At 48.4% G+C, this 22,377-nt stretch overlaps 5 protein-coding genes and 1 non-coding gene across 6 annotated transcripts; 2 read left to right on the top strand and 4 right to left on the bottom strand.

Annotated features, from left to right (window-relative positions):
* Positions 1-302: 302 nt before the first annotated feature.
* BX661DRAFT_187194 (histidine phosphatase superfamily) lies at positions 303-2,048 on the bottom strand. The gene has a single exon (XM_051537171.1). It carries the CDS (start codon positions 1,985-1,987, stop codon positions 500-502), a length of 1,488 nt encoding a protein of 495 aa, XP_051389486.1. The 5' UTR covers positions 1,988-2,048; the 3' UTR covers positions 303-499.
* On the bottom strand, positions 2,049-3,231 carry BX661DRAFT_187193 (autophagy-related protein 27). The gene has a single exon (XM_051537170.1). The coding sequence runs from the start codon at positions 3,122-3,124 to the stop codon at positions 2,258-2,260; it is 867 nt and encodes a 288-aa protein (XP_051389485.1). The 5' UTR covers positions 3,125-3,231; the 3' UTR covers positions 2,049-2,257.
* BX661DRAFT_187192 (Dopey, N-terminal-domain-containing protein) lies at positions 3,232-10,249 on the top strand. Its single transcript, XM_051537169.1, has 2 exons — positions 3,232-3,660; positions 3,841-10,249. Exons 1-2 carry the CDS (start codon positions 3,453-3,455, stop codon positions 10,134-10,136), a joined length of 6,504 nt encoding a protein of 2,167 aa, XP_051389484.1. The 5' UTR covers positions 3,232-3,452; the 3' UTR covers positions 10,137-10,249.
* Positions 10,250-10,251: 2 nt separating this feature from the next.
* BX661DRAFT_187190 (uncharacterized protein) lies at positions 10,252-10,944 on the top strand (the record flags this gene model as incomplete). The annotated part of the gene is made up of 1 exon (XM_051537168.1): positions 10,252-10,944. A coding segment is annotated over exon 1 (595 nt), but the record flags the coding sequence as incomplete, so codon positions are not given.
* Positions 10,945-10,991: 47 nt separating this feature from the next.
* On the bottom strand, positions 10,992-11,065 carry BX661DRAFT_t107. The gene has a single exon. It is a non-coding gene; the product is annotated as a tRNA-Asn (tRNA).
* Positions 11,066-11,170: 105 nt separating this feature from the next.
* On the bottom strand, positions 11,171-15,965 carry BX661DRAFT_187188 (P-loop containing nucleoside triphosphate hydrolase protein). The gene has a single exon (XM_051537167.1). The coding sequence runs from the start codon at positions 15,887-15,889 to the stop codon at positions 11,219-11,221; it is 4,671 nt and encodes a 1,556-aa protein (XP_051389482.1). The 5' UTR covers positions 15,890-15,965; the 3' UTR covers positions 11,171-11,218.
* Between the last annotated feature and the right edge of the window lie 6,412 nt (positions 15,966-22,377).

The raw sequence follows: 22,377 nt of genomic DNA, 5'->3' as shown, positions 1-22,377 counted from the left end.
TACCAGGCAGATTTAAGTCATCAAGTAGATGGGTGCGCACTTCTTTTACTGTGTGTAAAAAAGTTGTTTAAACGCGTGAGATTTGTAAAGAAAGGCCAATTACTTTATATAAAGGAACCAAAGCGCGTTTTCCTTTCTTTATTAAATCAGCATCTGTTAGAAAGGTGCAAAGACGCCATAGTTTTCTTTCAAATGGCAGGGGGACAATGTCTGCTTTCTCCCCGGTTTTAATTATTTCTTTTGGCTATTTTTACTTTGTAGCTCTAAAAAAAGCTGTCACAGATGAAAGTAAAAGGTTTACGTGTGTGTACCGAATTGTTTATTTGATTTCCTTAGTACTGTTTTCCACTGCTGTTTTTTCGAGGACAGTAAAATCCAAGTAAACAAAAAGAAGGGACTGGGAAAAATGGTGTTTTTAAAATACGTATGCGACATGCCCTCCTGTATTTTTGAAAATTCAAAAATAGACATGAATATGCACTTCACCATTTATTTATATTTAATATTGGTCCAAACTGATTTTGATGCTGTCGGCATCGTCATTGTCTTCGTTGTCGTCATATTTGTCGTCAACTGTGCACATCTGCGCATAGTCGCACCCAATGTTTCCTGCGAGCATGTTACGCAGTACGCTCAGAGGACACAAAGCATCAGCCGAGCAAGCGGGGAAATTAACCGCACGCTCGTTAAGCAGTAGCCTGAAAAGTGGCTGAGAACTCTGATCCTTATAAAGTTCCAACATGATATTCGACGAAAAGGGCACCAAATTTGTGGTCCTAAACCCTCTTCTGCGGGCATCACCCTCGGGCATATTCCCGACTATCGGCACAGAGCCAACACCCAAAACGGACTCAAGCTCTAGAATCGTGCTTATGAACATGATGGTTTCGGCATGCGCAAACCGGAACGTCGATGTGGCAGCTAATGGATCCAAAAGCGCTTGGTCGATGTCTTTGGTTATTTGCGTGAGTAGGGAGCAGGCAATGCGCTTGTTGATGTGTGGTCCGTAGGGCCCGTATACGCGGCTGTACCGGATATCGCTGCAAAGTTCCAAAAGCTCAGTCGTGCGGGTGTCGAACAAGGAGCACCAGTGAGTGGATTCAGAGTACAAGGATTGGTCGTACCCGCACAGCGAGTAAATTGTTTTAATTTCACTCATCGTCAGCGGCACCACTGGGCGCCTTGCCAGCTTTGCCAGCTTTTGCGAAATGCGTTTTTGCAGCTCGTCGCCGTGGATGTCGTCAAAAACAGCGATTTCTTGAGCAACACTCTGCGCGTTTGATTTTTTTGACTGGCCCCACAGCGGACACGTAAAGCGCATCGCCAGTGTCGTATCTTTGGCGGCCGGCACAACGACAACTGGCCCTGTTATGTTGTTCAAGTCCATAGCACGGCGGAATATATTTGCAGACTCTCGTGACCGCTGCCACTCCGAGCTGACAAACCGAACGGCGCCCTTTCGGTGCATGTGCTTGTCCAAAAATACATTGTACTTCTGTGTCATGCGTAGCGCTATCTTTCTGACTTCGATTTCGCCGTTTGTAGATAAAATCCCATCCAGCGCTTCGTCCGCAAGCTCGGGCTTAATCCACCCCTGAGGAATGTAAGGGCGGAGCTTCTCGTGAGTTCTGTTGATAGATGGCATTCCCGAGAGTGTTGGGTACCGGGCCCCATGCCTCGATATTAGCTGGAGCTGTATGAGGGTCAGCTGCTCTAGAGGTTGAGAACTGTCGGATCGATTTGGCGATATATGTGAGTGCAGGTCTGGGTGTGGGTGCGGGTAGGGTGTTTTCGTGCTCAGTCGTAGCGTGGTAGAACTTTCTCGACTGATATCGACCATGCCACTGTTTCTTTCAAAGTTGCAGTTGTAGAATGTGATAAACATCACCAGTGCGCACACGCATAAAAGTATTAGTCGCTGGTGTTTGCCGAGAAAGTGGCGGCGCTGCCGATGTCCAGGCTGATGCGGCAATAGGGTTCCGTTCATATCGTGTATTTGTATTTGGTATATGTTTAGCAGAAAAAAATTATAAACGAAATAAAATAAATATGAGCTTGTAAAAGAAAGAAAACAACGAATTGGCACTTGTTTTTCTGGAGTAGAAATCATGCAAGGGACTTTTCTGAGGGAAAATAGGCATGCAAGGGATTTTCCCTTTCCCCAACCCAACCCAAACTTTAGTTTTTGTTCATTCTTTCTGACCAAAGACAAAAGGGAAATGATGTCACGACTAAAAACAGAAACCCACGCGTTCGCTTAGACGACCGAGTACCCGCCATGGCGACGTCCGCTGACAGTGTCCCAGATGTGCTGAGCAAAATCAGTGCACAAGTAAGGGAACTCGCGCCAAAAGGCGAGATTGGGGATCACGTCCATGCCAGTAGCCCGCACAACCAAGTAGTTGTACATGACGCCCAGCACCAAGTACAAGACAAGTCCAGAGATGAACAGCGAAAATACAGTTGAAAAGAACCCACCACCACTGGTCTCCTCACCGTCCTTGTCTCCGCCCTTATCACCATCCTTGTTGTCGTCCTCGGGCCCCTTGTCCTTGCCATCATCGCCCAGGGCACATGCGGCGGGCACCGACCACTCGAGCTCAAGCAACCCATCCTTGAACGCCACCAGCTTTGGCGAATCCTCGTTTTTCGCCCCCTTATTGCAAACAAATTTGATATCCGTCGACCACTTGACGCCGTCGACCTCGGCGCCACTCATTTTCCAATGAAACTCAGCGGGTCTATCGCTACCCGACGTCGTAGCCTGCAGAGTCGGCTCGTCTGATTTAGACTTGCCGCCGACAGAGTTGACCTCGGTCAAACGCGCGCCCTCCTTGTCCTTGTAGTTTGTCACTGACCGGCACACCCAGGCATTCTCTGGGCATTGGTCGATTTTGGGCACAGAGTCGGGGGAGGATTGGAGTGGTGCACAGGGGTTGATCACGTATTTGGTGTTTGTGATGGTCGGCGCTGTTGTTGCGTTTCTCTCGAGGATTGTATCTCGAGCAAGCGCACTGAGGTCGTAGGCGAAACCGGCTATCTGCGCCTTTTTACAGTCGAAAGCTGCCGATGTGACGTGTATGGCGGCTGAGGCCAAAATGGCCAGTGTGAAGAACGGGCGCATTGCTTTTTTAAAAATGAAATGAAATGAAAATGAAGAAATAAAAAGATGATGCCAAAATCTAGAATTGCAGAGAGAAACAAGAAATAAATAAACGGATGGATAATCGCTGAACAGGGGTGAATGAAAGCTGAAAGGATTGTGAGGGTTGATTGAAAAATGCAGCTCAGGCACAATTTTGAGCACAGGCACTCGCGTGCGTCTGGGCGCAGTTTTTGTTGCGCTGCGCTCCCTCACCTTCGCCTTTCTTATTACTGTCCATTTATTAAGCTTTCTTTTATCTTTTTGTTGTGTGTATAATATTATTCCTCTTCTTTACTCCAGTATAAAAATGAGCAACTCGGCACCGTCGCGCGAGGCGAAATCGCCATCGCCATCGCCATCGCTATTGTCAGAAGACCACGATGCGACAGCCGCCAATTCAAAGGGCATCGCAAAAGCGAGCAAAACGACGGCACGCATAAACATTCCAGCCACATTGAGCTTTGAAACTGACCTATCGTTGCCACGTCGCAAGCAGTTTGAAGATCGCACCGTAGGCAAGTGAAAGCAAAGCATCGATGGAATAAAAAGCAAAAAGAGAAAGCAATCGAGAGCGACCATGTACAAAACCCTCCTTGATATACCACCCACACACCACTGCTAACAGTCGCAAACTGCTTGTCAACCACAACTGGTACTTGCTGTGAATAAATTCTCACATTTTACCATTTCTGTAGCGTACAAGGGTGACCCAAAGTACCAGGGTTATGTGCAGCTGATCGATCGCAACCTGCAGTCGTTCGAGAACGTGCGCGACTGGGCCGATATCACAGCATTTCTGACCAAGCTGACTCACTCGTTCACAATATACCCACAGTTTGCCGTGGTGCCACACAAGGAGACCGTGGCCAAGCGCCTCGCGCAATCGCTCAACCCAGCACTGCCGACTGGTGTGCACCAGAAGGCGCTCAGCATATATGAGCAGATAGCCCGGCAGATCGGCAGCGACCAGTTGGCGGCTGACCTTTCGCTGTACGCCTACGGTCTGTTTCCGTTTATGCGCAACTCGTCGCTGATGACAAAGTCGCAGCTGCTGGATATCTTTGAAGAGTTCTTCATCCCGCTGGGATCCAGCCTGCGGCCGTGCATGAAGAGCTTTATTGTTGGCGTGTTGCCGGGCCTCGAGGAAGGCACCGTGGAGATTTTCAACCGCGTCATGCAGCTGCTGGACAAGCTCAGGGACACGGTTGATGCCGCCTTCTTTTTTGAGACCATGTTCCTAGTTATGATCACAAACGCCGAGCAGCGCGAATCTGCGCTAAAGTACCTGGCACAGCGACTGCCAGTGTTCACCAAGAAGGAGGACATTGCGCCTGTTTGCGGCGAGGACTCTTCATTGATGGCCCGCGCCCTGGCAGCCACACTGACGGACTCGAAGACCCTGGTGCTCCGTGCGGCCCTTGATCTGCTAATGACGCGCTTCCCCCTGCGCACCAATATCTTTGATAGCCGAGACCTGGTTCTGCTTTTGAAACACGCTGCTGAGGTTGTGCTGAAGAAGGACATGTCTCTTAATCGCAGACTATACACCTGGCTTTTAGGCCCGAACGAGACAGATGCGGAGCAAGCCGCGTACTTTGTGCAGTTCGCGCAGAAGCCCTTGACCGAGGCCCTTCTGGGATCCTTTGCCGCCATGAGCTCCGACCCTGAGCATCAGCATATGGTCCTGCGCGTTCTCATTGGGCTGATCGACAAGCCTGTCATTTCGCAGCCTATCTTGGACGCTCTGTTTGTTCCTTTGTTACAGCTTTTAATCGCCGAGCGCGGGAACCGCCAGTCTGAGCGCGCGCTGCCTGTCAAGCTGGCCAGCGTGTCGCGCATGCTGGTGGAGATGCTGGACCCCATCTTCACGTGGTCCAACGTGATTAACCAGCTCACAGACTCGGTCAGCGCAGACTCGGGGGATCTGGACGTCGATCGCATTGCGCGGGCGCTTCGCCTGGTGCTATTCTTTGTCCAGACCTTTGAGCTCGATGATGAAGCCACCCTGCAGGTACACATTCCCATGGCCATGCTCACTATACTGGCCACCCTTGACAGGATCCTCAAGCAGAACCGCGTTCAGGCGTCTATCAGCCTAGGTTGCTGCTTCACCCGGCTGGCCATCGAGATGTTCGCCCGCATTCCCAAGTCGGTGTTTGTCGGGGACACTGGTGACGATGGTCACGACAATGGCAATGACGAAGTGGAAGTTTCTGCGGATGGGTCGGCGGCGGGAATTGTTGGATCGCTGAATATCGACACGCTATTTGACACTACGAGGTCATTCTACCGCGTGCATCGCTCCGAAAGCATTGACAGCAACCACAGCAAATCAGTCGACGAGGTCGAGAGGTCGGCAGCAAAGGTTGTACGCGGATCGGGGCTCCTCTACGCCATAATCAGACTGTGTAAGAACATAGCTGCCGGTCTGGGCCTGCACATCGTATCACAGACCACAAGCGACGATGCAACTGCCGATTCGGAGAGGCTGGCAGTAGTGGCCATGGAGGACATCTGCCACATATTACAAACGGCCACGGCATACTCGCAGGACTTTATGCACCTCCCAGAGCTGGCTCAATGCACGATGCCCCTGCCGGAGCTTTCTCCGGCGGGGCAACAGCCTGTGCACGCGGATCTTTGGGTGCCAACATTTGTCTCTGTCATTTGCCACTCGCGCGAGTTCAGCGCTATCAAGGTGACCCTGGGCACCCTGTTGCAGTTTGTTGAACGCAAATCGCTTGCTCGCTCTGTGCTTCTGGAGCACAACAGTTTAACAAAGTTTGTGAAGAGGCTGTGGGACACGCTCAGCCCCGAAACGACCACATGCCACTTCCAAGCGACCCAGCTTCTGTACCAGCTGCGCAGCCGCATTGACGCCCGCACTGTTGAGCGGCTCCTTGCGGGTAGGCTGGCCGAGTTCAACGGCAACTATGCGCGCGAGCTGGCCCGGTACTCAGTGTTCTGGAACAACATGCGGCTTATCCAGCGGGAGGCGCAATTCAGCACCAATGACACCTATGACCCACTGGTATTCTCTAGGCTCCTTCTGCTTGTACTTGATGGCACCATGCTCAGTGACGACTGGGCAACCGCTGGGATTGATGCTGACTGTGCGGGTGGGGATGGTGACAACGTTATTAGCGCGCTTTCTCGACAGATGGCATCGCAGGCGTGGATTGACTCATCGGTGGGCGAGTGGGAGTATATTGCCCAGACTCTTTTGACCCTGCTTCTACTCAGTATTCGCACCCACAAGCGCAAGTACTCTGCTGTTTTGGCAGTCGGCTATGCATCCGAGTGTCAGGAGTACACGGCTGAGTTTGATTATGCGCGCATCACCTACTATATCGATACTATTCAGCGCTATTTGAAATATGCTGGCGACGATGTCATTCGCTCAATGTCGGCTTTGCCGCCCACTAACGCAGCCATCCTCGATGCCTGCGAATCATTTACAGCTTCTGGTGACAGTTGGCTGCAGGTTCTAGTGTCCACAGCAATCGAGTTTGCACTGACAGACGCGCCTACCAATGCCAGCAACAATGCCTCGAGCGTTGAGATCATGCGCGCCAAGGCCGTCAGCTTGGCCGTGCAACTTGTTTCCCAGTACCAGGTGAGTTGGCCCACAGCGTACATTGCCAAACTGCAAACACGTGTAGTCGATGCTTTGCTATTCTGCGTCCTACATCGTCACATTCCAATCCAACCACCACTGTTGGATCTGTTTGGCAGCCTGGTGCGTGCCAACGTCAGCAGCAGCAGCGATGTGTCGGCAGCAACAGCGCTGGCCGCGAAGGGGAAAGGCACTCGCGCGGCAGGCATTGGCGCCATTTCCGACTTGAATCTGTTTTCGCGCCTGGTGTTGGCCGCGCTGACCATGCAACTAAGCACGGTGGCGCTGAGCAAATGGGTCAAGACAATTCGCCTTTGCCTACCCTATATCCAGGACTACATCTCGGCCACCACCAGGAACTTTTCTACCGAGGATCAGGACTTGATGCGCATCTTGGCGCTCCCTTGCTTGCATGCCCTTCGGCTGCTTCTGTCGCAGTGCTCGGAGTACTTTGCGCGCTCTAATGATTTGCATGTCAAGTCTAGACGCAGGACTACAAGGCATCAGCTACGCCAGCGCTTGATTCCCTTATTTGCCATTCCATCGGACTCGATGGACAAGGTGGACAACGACTCCGGGATGAGTATACACGTGCTGTCTATTTTGCTCGATGCATTCGACTTGTTCTTGACGCTGTGTCTGCGCAACCCCGACCGCTTAATTTCGGCCGAAGCGGTGACCACAGCTATGAATCGACCGAGCTCAAGGGCCAGTGACATTAGTGTGCAAAGCTCTGCATTGACTACGGCGGTGGCAATGACGACGGCAGGCGCGCTGGGTCCCATTCCAATTCTCAAATTTGTGTCTGGAATTTTTGGGCAGGACGAATCGGCGGATGTCATTGCGGATCCCGCTGTAGCGACAAACCCCGGGGTGTCTAGCGAGGAGTCGGGCAATGCGAATTTGGGCGAGACGACTGAGTCAACAGGGTTTAGCCTAGTCACCGTGCTTGCCGTTATACGCGAGCTATGGAACGCCTTTGACCCCACGCTACCGCGCAAAGCTGGGCACGACTCGCCCGACGCGCTTTTGCTTAGAGAGTTTGGCGTCTCCAACCTCCACATTGGCGAGCACAGTGGCGAGCACATGAAGCGCACTGTGCACACGCATATCCAGCGCATTATCGAGCACGCTGTGAGCGCGCAGCCGGCCGAAATGACCGAGGCGATGGCAGCGCTGTGGATTAACGACAACCCTCAATGGATTACGCACTTGGAAGCCACTGTGCGTCAGGGATCGGCCCAGCAGCGATCGCGGCGGCGCCAGTCGTCGGCTTCGTCGATGCACTCAACCTTTAGTCCAGCATCAGCGCCGCGCGAGCTTGCGTTGGTCACCGCCATGGTGGTCCTGGAGGAAGAGCCTGTTGAGGCAATTGAATGGAACTGGCGAGCGGCCGATTTGCTAGAGAGTGTGCCCGGACGCAGCCCCATTACAATCCTGACAACTCTGCTCAACGACCTCCATATCCGCTCAATCGATCCCGCCACGTCAGTCGCTCAGTCCGCGTCTTCTGGGGCGGCATCGCAGGTGGGATTGTCGGACAACCGCGGCAACATGCGTTTCTCTGCTCTCGATGACATTGCACTGACGCGATTTATCGAGCTGTACACAAGGCACCGACTGGTTGCTCGCTCTAGCAGCGCGCTCGTACCGCATGTTATACCGCTGCTCCGGGACTACAACACTTACGCGCAGCAGCACAAGTTTATGCTGCCATTCCTGCTGCGCATGTTCACTGAGCTGTGCGAGCGCGTGGCGAGCAGCTCGCTGTCGCAGGATCCCTCGCACCGCGTGTACTCAAACGAGCTGTGCGCCATTTACGCGCGCCTGGTTGATAACTGCATTCTGATTGCTGGTCGCTCGTTTGACCAAACTACGTGGCTGCGGCGCGCTCAATCCGACGCCGTTGGCGGCCTAATCATTCGCAATGACTCTGCGCCCGGCATGTCTGATCGTGTTTTGTCGGAGGACCACTTGATTGATCAGATGTTATCATATATCAGTGGCTGCGTGGTGCCGCAGTTTGCGCTGCTGGTACCGGACTACGAGCGCCAGGTGAGTATTGCAAACAACTTGATGCACTACGCCGTGTTACCCGCCTTCAAGTCACACATGACGGGCGGATACAGCGGCCCGGCGCAGGCTTCGACATCACGGTCGCAGCACTTTGCGCTTGTTCTGCGCTGTCTCGGCGCTCTGAGTCAGCAGCCGTCTCTGATGAAGGTGTGGAAGCGCGAGGTGTGGGAGTTCTTCTGCGACTCCAAGTTCTTCCCCGGCTCGGTCTCACCCGACCACACGACAATGACCCCGGCGCTAGCGCCGCTGTGGCGCCACCTTGTCCGCACGCTTTTGCTCAGCGAAAAAGAAAAGTTCGACGAGTTGCTGGATAAGATCTCATCGGCGGCGCCTGGCCCGGCGCTGTTTGCCAACCGCGAGCACGAGGCGCATATGCTTGCCATTGCCCTGCGCCGGCTGAGCTTTGTTATTTGGGCTGGGTCTGTCAACCAGTACCTGTCGTTGCTTCCACATGTTCAAAAGAGCCTTGTTGACACAATGAAGAACAACCCGCACCCAGTTGTTCAAATGGAGGTGTTTCTATGCTTGCGCGTGATGCTCTGCCGCATATCTAGCCACCACATGTCCAATTTCTGGCCCATGCTGCTCACCGAGCTCATGCGCCTGTGCACGCAGCAGCTCAATCGTGAGGGTCGCGAGGACCCAGAGCAGGCCAATCTCTTTTTGGCCGCATGCAAGTTCCTCGATCTGCTGTTCATTCTCGGTACGGATGACTTTTTGGTCCACCAGTGGATCTTTATCACAGACACCATTGATGCCCTGTATGGATCGCGTAGTGTGTCGTATGCGCTTCTTGACCGCCTCAGCTCCCGCTTACTCTCAATGCCATCGTCTAATGCCGGTCGTCGCGTCAGCCGTCCGGGTGATCAGATGAACTTTGGCGCCCTGGCGAGTAACCTCGACTCAGATACGTACCCCAAAGTACTCTTTTCGGACAGCGATGATCCGACCAACCTTGTGTACCAGCAGGTGTCACCCGCGGCCGCCGAGCTTACCAAATCGGGTATCATTGACTTGGCTAGCGATGCTGATTTGCAGACGCTTAGTGGCAGACCGCTGAAGCGCCCTATTATTCGGGTTCGTTCGGTGACTTCTATTAGAGAACTCGACGCGTTTGTGCATAATGCCTCTGTGCAGACGTACCAGGCTGCGTATACTATGGCCGAACCTGATGTTGAGTTTATCGAGGCTTTGCTTGTTAGCGATCTGATGTACATGGACTTTGCCGGCACGTCGATGACTACTGCTGCCGCGCCGTCGACGCCTACTGGCGCATTTACTGGTGACTATGAGTTTTGATGATATGAATTTTTGCTCACGTGTAAATTTCCCTTAAAAACAGCCGCCGCATGCAAAAGATCTTTGGAAGTGTGTAGTTTGCTTGGTGTATTTTTTTTATTTAATATGTGGAATACTGATAAATAGTCAATTTTTAAATACTTAATCATATAAAATTTTCTTACAAACGCACACAGACGCACTCACAAAAATGGTTGATAGCACTGCGCCCGCAGGCTTGGCGAGTCGAAGAGGACCAGCAAGGTCCGCCAACAAGTACCACTGGGACAAGTCCACCCTGGAGCAACGACGCCGCACGCGCCTCCAAATGCTCGAGCGCGAAAACTACACAACGCTCCCAGAATTTGAAAACATGCTCATTGCAGTCGAGAACACTGCCACCACCAGCAACACCGGTCTTAGACGCCCTGGACGCCCACCTCGCTCTGGCATATCGACACCAAAGCCCAATTCATCCGTGGTTATCATTGGCTCTGGAGACGAGGGACTTAAAAGAGCCAACCGCAAAGAAACCAGGGCATTGGCTGCTCAAAAAATGACATTTGCTGATGCCCTGGCCGCCGAAACAGATCGCGCCGCAGTCACGCCGAATTTGTCGTCCGCGAGCTACTATTATCTGACCTGCATTGCTTTGCCCACCCGGGGATCACAGCCACCACCGCCGCGCCATTTTTGTTCAATCTGTGGTTATGAGGGGATTTACACGTGTGTCGACTGCGGAATGAGATATTGTTCACTGGCGTGCAAGTCGGCGCACACTGATACCAGGTGTCTTAAACATGTAGCCTAGATAGTGCAAATAAAAAGGGGTATTTTGCATTTTTAAAAAAAATAAGTGCAAAAATAATTTGTAATCGCTCACGGTTAGACTCGAACTAACAGCCTCCTGATTAACAGTCAGACGCGCTAACCAGTTGCGCCACGCAAGCTCTTCTGATTTGATTGTATTTATTTGTCTACCCACTATGGAGATCTTTTATTCATAATTAAGCATGGCTAGATAAGCTGACATTAAAGCATTTATTTTCATTTTCTCTTGGTCAAACAACTTTATAAAATCATTCAAAATTTTCCAAAAAAAACTACACCCGGCCGTTGGCAACTGCTTCCAGGTGTGCCAGCTCCCCACTGTCCACACACATTCTTCTGAACACGCTGTTTTTCGTCTGCAGCAGGTTCTGCGGCGTATCAAACTCAACTACCTTGCCAGCATCCATGACCAGCACGCGGTCGTAGTCAATAATTGTGCGCAGACGATGCGCGATACACAGCAGTGTGGACTCAGCAAATGTAGAACTACGGATGATGCGCTGGATGTAGTTGTCAGTGGCAAAGTCAACTGATGCAGTGGCCTCATCGATAATGATCAGGCGTGAGCGGCGGACAAGTGCCCGCGTCAGTGCCACCAGCTGCCGCTGTCCAAGTGAAAGACTCTGTCCGTTGCTATAAATGTAGTCGTCCAGCGAGTCGAATGCCGCAGTGCTGGCAGGTCGCAAGAGCAGCGTGCGCCGCAGGGCATCCACAAGTTCGCTGTCTGTGTGGTCGCCAAAAGGGTCCAAGTTGAATCTAATAGTGCCGTTGAACAGGACCGGGTCTTGCGGAATTATCGTGACTTTTTGGCGCAGATCCTCTAGCCCCAGCTGCGAAATGTCTACACCATCGAGCTCAATGGTGCCAAGGGTCGTCTCGACAAAGCGCAGGAGTGCCAGTGACATGGTGCTTTTGCCGGCACCAGTGCGGCCAACAATGCCAATTTTCTCTCCATGCTGCGCGTGAAAAGTAATACCATGCAGCACTGCGCGGTCCGCCGTGTACCCGACCACTAAGCCATTGACAACTAGGTCACCCGTCTGCGGCCATCCTTCACTCAGCAGCCTCCTGTGCAATTCAGACACTGTTTTCGGGGCAGCTTCGCGCTCAATTGACATGTACTGGTGCGCTCTCTCGACACAGTTAACCGACAACTCTAGACTGCTATACTTGCGCACGACGGATGCTGACTCTGTCCAGAATCGGACTGCGTAAATAAGTGTGAATCCAGTCAATCCGCTGCTAAATTGATCGATGCTCAAGAGTATAAAGACAGACGTGAAGAAAGATACCAGCGAGCTGGCCACGCCCATGCGAATACCTAGCCACCGCCGGACTACTCGCAGTATCATGTCGGCGCTGAGGAACTCGGTAAAACGCCTCTCCATCTCAACCATGTACGCCTGCTGCATGCCAAAGCCGCGGATCGTCTCGCAGCCTGGGATTATCTCGCTGTACAGGGACAGCATTGGCGCGTAGCTGGTTGCCTCCAGTCTCTTGCATTCGCGCTGACCCTGCATAAACTGCCATGACAGCCGGGTATAGACCGCCATGATGGCTACGCCGACGAAAATAAATGGGGGCACCGACATCGAAATGACTACCAGCGTCAGCAACATTGAAACCAAAGACCGTAAGAAATAGTTTAAGATCTCGATGATATCTTCATCAATAATCTGCATGTCCTTGGTGAAACGCGTCATTATACGACCGATGGGCGTGGTCTCAAGGAACCGCGGTGTTGCGTAGACAATAGAGCTCAACAACAGCTCGTGCAAGGTCATTGATGCTTGCAGGCTGCGCAAGTACATCCAGAGCAGCGTCAGGGTGCTACTGAGAGCCGCCAAAAAACCAATGAGCAGGTACATTGCAAGCAGGTATGTTGGTGAGCTTTCTGCAGCATCGATGCGGGTTGCCAAGAAGTAGTCCTTATATATAATGAGCAGCTGCGCGCCCAAGATACTGATGATGCAAACAGCTACAAAGACCCACCCACCGCAGGGGTCAAAGTACGTTTTCCAGGTTTCCATCTTGACCAGGCCTTGCATACGCACCTCATCCTTCGCCAGCTTGCCGTTCAAAACAGAGGGTGTTGACAGCAGCGTCTGCGGCGTCTGCGTCTCAGTGACAATGTTATCTTTGCTGTCCAAAACTGCTTTTGAAAGTGCACACCCGTCGTCTGGAGAAAGCATGTCGCTCTGGCTGCTTCTACTGGGGCTGTTTGTCCCGCCGATGTCGACATCCAGTTCCGATAATAGGCAATCCAGCTGACCCGTGAAATCGCCCAGTCCCTGCGGGGGCCCCTGATATTCAACCCCGCCGTCCCGTAGCATCACCACAAAGTCGCAGTATGGAAGACACATTGGCATGTGGTGGGTGACCAACACGCATGTTCTCCCGTTCATCAGCCCCGTGGTACTCAGCAAGCACTGGTTCAAAATGTGCTTGCCCGTGTGTACATCCACAGCCGACAGGCAGTCGTCAATAAGAAGCACGTTGCTCGAGGAGTACATGGCTCGAGCCAATGCCACACGCTGCTTTTGTCCGCCCGAAAGAGTGATTCCACGCTCGCCAATCTCTGACATGTCACCGGTTGGCAGGATCAGCAGGTCTGTGAGCAGCGCGCAAACCTGAAGCACCTGCTCGTACCGCGATTGTACATAGGGCTCTCCGAAAAGAATGTTTTCTCGGATTGTGGCATTACATAACCAGGGATCCTGTGCCACGTAAGCAATGCTGGCCAGACCCAGACCGGCAAATGTCCCGAAATCCGCGCCCGCACTCGTGGAGTCCGTTGGTACCAGAAGTTTTCCGCTTATCACAGTCATCTCGCCGACCAGTGCTGAGAGCATGGATGACTTGCCGCTGCCTGTGGCTCCGCCAATAAGAGATAGCTTGCCTATCGGAAACTGAACATTGAGCGACTTTAGCAAAAATTCTCTGGAACTGCTTGTGGATCCCCACGAGAGGGTCGCGTCTTTAAATCCGACCACACTGTTGGAATCGCAGGAATCTTCAATCCTCTCCCCAAGAGGCTGAATTTCGGTCTGATCCAAGTACGCCGATATGCGCTGAAACGACACGAGCATGCTGATGGTGTCGGCCACCTGCGCGGGAAGGGCGTTGACGGACCGTTGGATGATCATGAAAACGGCGATGGCAGTGAAAATCGTTGCTGCGTCCAAACCATGGTCCAGGCTGTAAAGCATAAACGCGGTGAAATTTATAAACGGCAACGATCCCATTGTGCACAAATTGATCCAGCACCAGGTTTTGGCGCGACTCCACAGCAGTGCGAGATGTTCCGCCCGTTTGTTGCCGATAATTTCGATAAAGCGTGACCCCCACCCAAACAGCTTTATCGACGTTATGCCCTGGACAACCTCACTAATTATTGCCAGCCGCTGGTCGTTAAGTGAGCCCAGCTCGGACTCCATACGGTTAGCCTGCGAAATCAGACGGCGCATCAAGAACATGCCCATAATAAGCATAAGCGTACCTGCCACGCCGGCAGACCCGAGAAGCTTGTACATGTACCAGGCACCGATACATTGCTGCCATGGAACCAAGGCCACAATGTCAATCAGCATGATTATCTTGGTCATGCGTCCGACATCGGCAGTCAGTATGTTGTAGGCGCGCCCATCAGATTGATCCTCGCCTCCTGGCGCAATTCCCCAGTCAGACGCCTCGCTCGAGTTCTTGGATCTGCGGCTCAGGGTTTTGCGAGTTAGCAGCGTGACCAGAATGTTGCGGATAAACATGCACAAGGACCTCGCATGCCACGCCTGCTGCTGCTCCACCTGTGCTGATACAAGATTTACTAGCAACATCGCCGTAGCCAAAAAGAAGCCATATCTCAAACCGTGCTGTGTTTTTGAATAGTCGTTGACAAACTCCAAAAGGTGTTGCATCAAGATGGGCTGCGTGTACTCGAGGAGCGCCAGAATCGGGTTCAGTAGAAGTTGGGTTAAAATCTCTGGCCAAAATGTCCGTGCCAAGTTCATCCCCAAACTTGAACCTTGGCGACGGCCAGAGCAAAACCTTTGCCAGCTGGCTGACATGGTGTACTTTTTGGGTGGAGCAAACAAGTCATCAAGCTCCGGCTGGCGCAGTTGGCTGAGCTGTATAAATGGGTTTATCCAGTTAAACATGGCACTGTCCAAAATTGAGCTGCCGAGCTCCGGCGATTGTTGCTGAAACAAAGTTGTTTTGGAAAGCACCCGCTGCGGTTTATGCTGCTGATTTCTAATTGCTGACGTGGGGGTTTGTGGTGCAGTCTCGTCGGGAGTTTCTGGCAATGAAATGGCCGGCGCAGAGCTAGGAAGCTTCCGCACAACAAGAAGCAAAAATGCAGTCGCGCTGCTAATGCTTAGCTTGGCCAGCAGGGCGGGTGCCTCTTTTGGAGCACCACCGCCCCAGATAGGCGTTGCCCACTGGGATTGAACCAGGAACATGGCATAAAACTCGGCCATGCCAGCTGCGATGCACCCGCCGGTAAATGCAATAATTGGCGGGCTGAACAGACCAAAATAGGCGTCACCGCCATGGCGGGTGTACTGCTGCCACTGTCTGATTGTCACCCAAATAACGATTGCGTGGATAGTCAGAAGAAAACTGCCGGATACAAGCACAGGCCAGCTCGAGCTGCTAGCGATGGTCTGGCTGTAAACAGTCACTGCCTGAACTGCCGCTTGAACGAATACCAAAATGACAACCGCTGGTCCGATCCAAACACGGTTGTCTCTTCCGCTAACCCTGCTTCTGCGAAGCGTGGGCAGAGCACTGGGGCCTAGGGATGATGAGAATAGCAACCAGGCCATGGCCGCCAAGAAAGTCGGCCAAACTGCGTCAACAAACACGCGGCGAATACACGGGTTATGTCCCCAATCCCAAAGCCAAAATTTTGGATTGTCGATGTCACAGAAATATTTGGTATCCATAAAAAAGGTCAAAGGCGAGATAAATATTTGAATAAAAAATAATAAAAGTGATAGTAAATGAATGAATGGATGAGGAAGCTTCTTTACTTACAAATTCAAAGCCAACCATTGATATTTTTAAATGTCGAAAGAAATGGGTTTCATAAATCAAGGCATGGTTGTTTGTGTCCGCAGGCGCGGTAAACAATAGAGCCCATGATGGGCAAGGTAGTGCAGTGGACAATCGGTCTTAATGATTGACTTCAGTTCATGTTTTTACTTGTCATATTTCGCTTAATGTATCTATTTTCTCTCTCGCTGCCAATCCAATCGGAAATTGTTATCTTCTTTGGGCCTCGATACAGCACCATAGTCGCTTTGTCCAAAATCCACCTATGTCTGGTGTATTTAATTGAAATTAGAAGCCGAATAATTTGTGCTAGTATATTTATCATTAAAAACATCTGCTTGATCCTGCACAAAAATGGCGATGTTCCTCATTGCTTTGAGCCCATCGTCGTAAGCACTGAAATCTAAGGTGGTCATGCCACTAAAGTGAATATGTAATTTTTTGTTTCCGGAAAAGTGATATTGGCATAGGCGGATGCTGAGATATTGCTGAGCGACATACCGTCCATTAGCAACACCCTGGATTTGATGGAGATATAAACATATCCCACAAGTTATAGTGCTGGAACAGTGGGACTAGTGAAGGGTGTTGGCCATTTGCATACAGTGCTAACTGAGGAGACGGATTGCTTAAAATTACAGTCTAATGAAGAACAAATACTTGAGAAAAATAGCATGCCATGCACGGCATATATGAGGAATAGGAGATTGGTAGTTTTGAGCAATAGTGGATAATCGAGTCTATAACCTCAAGGCAAAAAATGAAAAGTCAATTTTGACCTCTTTTAATTAAAAAAAAGAGCTATAATATTTGGATTGAATATAATAAAAATTGAAAATAAACGAACGGACAGGGTGAAATAAGAAAGCGAGATAATCTTGAACAACAAAATTTTCACTTTTAGCAACACACTAGAATACTTGTTTGCTTGAAAATAGGGTTAAGGCGACGAAATACTTAGTGGCCTTGATTGTATTCGTTTTTAATTATACTCTCCTGAGAAAAAGCTTATCTATCAAATGATTAAAAGTCCCAAACAATCAGCGGTAGTTGCAAAAAAACATAGCAAAAAACCAAGAATGTACGTCATTACTATGTTAACTATGTTTAACTCTTATGGCTAAAACAAATATATACTAATCCATAGGCTATACATATATTGTTTGAAAACAGCACTTGCTTGTTAAAAGTTTGGCTTGTCAATGTCAAAATAGACATGAACAAATTATATATTTCATTAAAGAAATCAAAACTTTCAATGAGAAAATAATGTAAAAAAAAGAAGAGCTGAATGGTCAACACACTCTGTGTGAGCCAAATACATCATCTCAAATCAAATGTGTTGTCTACCCAAGCAGACTAGGTCAGGCTAAACATAGTTTGGTGGTAGGCCAGCATGATATGCCGGTAATTGTTCACTTTGAATATTGACTATGTTATTATGACCCACCTTATTTTTAATGACAAGTAGTAGTTCTATGTCTTCCAATTTATAATCAACAATGAATTTGTGAATTGTAGTATGCTTGTCTCTACTGTATACAAACTGTTTATTAGCTTTGCATTCTTGAATGACACACTCAATCAAGTAGGCACCATTACTCATATCAACAGTCAGTTCTTTGTAAACACGCTTTCTAGATTTCTTCAGCGTTTCCCATACTCCATTGGTGACTTTCTCAAAGGGCATACTTTGATTAATGGGTACTATGACTTTATTTGTATTATTTTTCGTAACATTATAGAAAACAATAATTTTAGTTTTCAGCGCCTTATACGGGGGTGGGTTGGGTTGGAGCACCCGGTATAAATTTGTCTTGGCGGAGGATATACTGGGTATGCTTTTAACAAACTTTTTAGCCAAGCCCATTGGAATAACAAAAAGCAATTATAGTTAAGTATAAGTAAAATAAAATGAGGTGTTTAAAATAAAAGCTGAGAATAAAACAAAAAACCAATTTGTCTTCCAGTCGAGTTTATTAAATATATATATGCGGTTGCTTTTCAAACCAAATGTATTTGTTTGGAAACGTTTTTCTCTACACTTTCTCTCTGCAGCCTGCTTGGACAAATTTTAAAAGCATCATTAGGTTTTTTGTTTTCCTTGTTTTCCTTTATTTATTTGTGGATGCTTTTTATAATGCAATCCACGACTTTCCATCTACACCATTATTTTTATAGGCTTTGTGCTAATAATAACAATTTGTGTTGGTTGACATTACTCCCAAGTACGGATACATCGAGCTCTATGATATTTTTTGTGAAGCGCACATAGCACAGAGAAACAAGTCATTTGGCTTATATTTTTAAAACCCTATACATGCTGTGATACAAAAAAATCAGGCTTGTCCCCGGTGATTGATCAGTGAACGAATCACCGATTAATTCCCTACCTGGATATGTGGGCATTTATACGCACATAAATACTAATTAATGTGAACAGTGGAGGCTGTTCATCCCTTAGCTTTCTTTTAGTTCATTTTGTTTAATATATATATTTAACATAACACAAAGCAACTGGATGTTGCTGGTTCATGCTGCAGATCAGCCTGCCTTTAAAAAGCACATCCCTATCAAATTTGCCTAATCTCTCTAGTCTGCGCATCGACAACTGCACAGCACCAATGTTTTTAAGTGCATATTGAGCCTCATCGACCGTTGATTAGGCATCACTGAGCCTGTAGCTGTTTACTTTGAAATCTGATGAAAATGAGTTGTGGGTGTGCTTGTAACAAACGTGTTGCATTGCTCAAGTGACTCGATGGAGTTTGTGCCAAGAAACATAGAAAGACACTCAAGCATGCTGCCATTTCCCCTGAACGTGTAACTGTCATATTGATAAATGGACGATGTGTCAAGAGTCTTGAGATTCGAAAAAGGAACTGTTCAATCCGTAGCAAGCACGCAGAAAATGTGTGAACTGCTACATATATGAATGGCAAGACTTTTTAACACAGGGTTCACAATCGTGCAGCCTGAATTTTCAAACAAAACCCACTCTGCTCTTGGTCATACAAAAAGGACAACCCCACTGACCACAATGTAACAGCACCCAACCGGATGAGCTCAATAACCGCATGGTGATCACCTTTTTGATAGTATTTAAAGTAGGTTAATTCACCTATACAGTCGTGTCTTATAACATATCAACCTATAGCATACGGAAATTTGATAGACACATGTCTCACGCCTTTGCACAAGTCGGAGCACAGTCTGCCCAAGATATGGATATTAGCCCGCTGCTGGTCGTCCCTGTAATGCGTGGAAACACTTTTAACTGTAACTTTACGGATTGCCAAAACACTCTGTTTGGTGTCCCTTGCTATCGCCTGCTATGTGCTAGGTTGGATCTGCCGTGACTGCGTTGCTGATCCTGCATTTAGGAAGCAGGGCCCTCATTGTGTGCATGTTTTGGGAAAACAATGCCGGGCTGGCGTGGCTGAATAAAACTGAGTATCCTTTGTCTGAAATTTGGGGTTAACTGATTTAATACTACGATGAAAATGATTTTCACAAGGTGGTTTTGTTGGGAACTCATTTAAGGCAAAACCCCACCTGATGTGCCGTCAATAAGACATTCCAAGGTTATTTCGAGGCAAACCAGCCTCAAAATGACCATGCACCAAATGTGGCAACATTGCAAATGTTTGGCGCAAAAAACATGCCCATCAAACCAACAATATTCAAGGGAAAGCGACTGAAAGGGGGACAAATTGGAACTCATTAAAAAAGTAAAAAAATATTGACAATTGAATTCATTAATCCAATGGAAAGAAAATAGATAATGTTGCGCAGACTGAAGATATGGAAGTGGATGTTGAGGTCGAGAATCGCGAAACAGGTTTCCACCTGCGTGCTGATCGATAGGACGCTAATTGGATAACGCAGGCGTAAATTAGGGAGGCATTACATTGATGCCCAAACATGCTCCCCATTTTGCAATGCACACGCATGAGCGTACACGCACGAAACCCACAACATTGACTTGCCAAGATACTGGTCTACTCGCAGAAGATCCAGTTCTCACCAACAGAGCGCACAATGGACAATGTGCACAACAAAGGCGACAGGGCACATATATAAGATGAGGCCGGCACTAGTAGCACTTTAGAAACATTAGTAATAAAACCTTTTATAAAATCACCCTACCTTTTAACACTAGGCAACTAGTGCTCCTCACACCCCCCCTCTTACTATAACAATACATTGATTGAAATATCAAACACGTGGTTTTAATTTGGATTCGGCGTATACTATCGCCAGGAATACAAGACACTATTTTTATAACGCTCGCTGCCAATTGTTCAAGTCATGGTTGATCGCGCACATTTCTATACGAATACTCGCATTGCTTTAAATAGAAAACTGCGAGGGTATTGTCAATCACACGCGCAACACACATGGCGCCGGTCAACACATGGAAATTATTTACCCGTGGCAAGATGGTGGCGCAGTGATATTGTGGCACCCTGCAAGACCGATGGTCCACAAACAAGTGGACCGGACCGCCTCTACCCGCAGAAATCTGGCGGTCTGCAAGGTATAAAATCCCTTCCCAGCTTTCTCTTTTGTCGTTTTTCACTTTTATATTTTTCTCAAAACTTTCAGCATTCTCCTTTAATTTTCTATTAAATTTTTATAATCTCTAATTTTTAAAATGGCAAACCCTTTAACCTTCCGACTTCTTCCTTGGCACATTGTCGAACCCATTATCAAGTATCATTTAAACACCAACCAAACTATCTACGATGACAACAGAAAATTGGCATCATCCATTATTTATACTTCTCATCTTTGGTGCTCCGTGTTTATAACAATTATATTTACCAAACTCAATTTCACATTTCGCCCTTCCGATTCTTACATCTACATGTTCCCCAATTGGCATGTGGCCCTTTACCAGTCCTCTTTCCCCTGTAACCATCTTGTCATAAGTATTCTTATTTCCTACTGCATCCCCACCGTGGCCTACCACATGTACTCTATGGTCTTAAGATCGCCTGGTGACAATTTTATTTTTACAAAGGTGCAAACATTTGGCGTCAGCGTTGTTGCTTTTCCTTTTTCCTCGGCCTTTGTGGGCACAAAAAAGTCATAGCAGTGCAGAATATCATGAATATTTTGAAATTAATTAAATTCATGGCACCCGCCGTGCAAAAAATAGGAGTAACAATTGGTACCAATGTCAACTTTGGTATGGGCCAACAACACCTTTGTCACTTTTTCAGCGAGGCAACATGAAATATATCTTGGTATCCAACAATTGGAGTTTTATGAGTTCAAGCCTGAGCCAATACATGGACAGCTCCCCCTCATTTTAATCTCTCCATCTTTTTCCAACATCACTCAGTTTTTGTATACGTGCAGGGATGGTCACTTTAAGTTAGTCGAGTGTGTGCGTCACAATTCCGCATTGCTGAAGGTGTTGGGGATTTCTCTTTATCCCAGGCAGTATGCAAGCGCTCTATTGCACGATGAACAAGGCGCCACTAAAGCATACTCTAATTTGGAGGACATTGCCTTTGGAAATCCAGACGATACAAATGCGTCTAATACTCCAGCGGTACCGGTACAGCTTGTCAATGATTTTGTATATTCTCCCTGCCTCAAATCACTTATTCAACGGTGACTATCCGTTCAACGATGACGCCCCATTTAGAGGCAACAACAGCACGCTTGAAAAGCTACGTGCTGTCTTTAATTTTCCATTTCTGCGCATTGCAATCAGACATCGAATTTTTGATGGCATTGCTTTTCCCCGTCTGTAGTCCACAACTCTGGTAGAACACATGCTATTAAGAACTAATCACGGATTTGTAGCAGCAGCTATTTTTTACTTTTAATTTTACCTTTTTGCAGCAGTCAGCTCGTCAGAATATGTCAATATGGTTGAATTCCACGGACAATTCTTTGATGTTATTTTTTTGGCTGGACTTGACAGGTTTAGCGTAGTTGAAACATTACAAACACTTGTATTTACCGAGGGGACTGTGCGGTTTTCATTTATTGTTGCCATTTTGAGGCATGCACCTCGTCTGCGCAGCATTAGGTGCTATCTGGACGACATAGAGCCAAATATCAATGATATATGTGGCAACGCCCTAGTCAACCATATTAAGGCAATAATTGAAATATTTGGTAATTATTTTCACTCCTTGTACTTTCTTGATGACGGGGCAGTTGCAAAAAAATATAATGGAAACAGTTGCGCTGCTTGTTGTCTCGTGCCCTTGTTTTTCACACTTTCGCATTTGATTTACAGATACAACTGATTTTATTCTGAGTACTCTGCACGCATTCTATCTTTCGAGTACGATTGATAGGACGAGTACGCTCAATGAACTGGTAGCATTTTGTAACAAAAAACTAAATAAATCAA

Source organism: Kickxella alabastrina, assembly GCF_025024165.1.
Source record: "Kickxella alabastrina strain RSA 675 chromosome Unknown BX661scaffold_24, whole genome shotgun sequence".
Lineage (NCBI taxonomy): Eukaryota > Fungi > Kickxellomycota > Kickxellomycetes > Kickxellales > Kickxellaceae > Kickxella > Kickxella alabastrina.
Note: the sequence above shows the minus strand (reverse complement) of the source record. Positions and strands in the feature narration are given on the sequence as shown.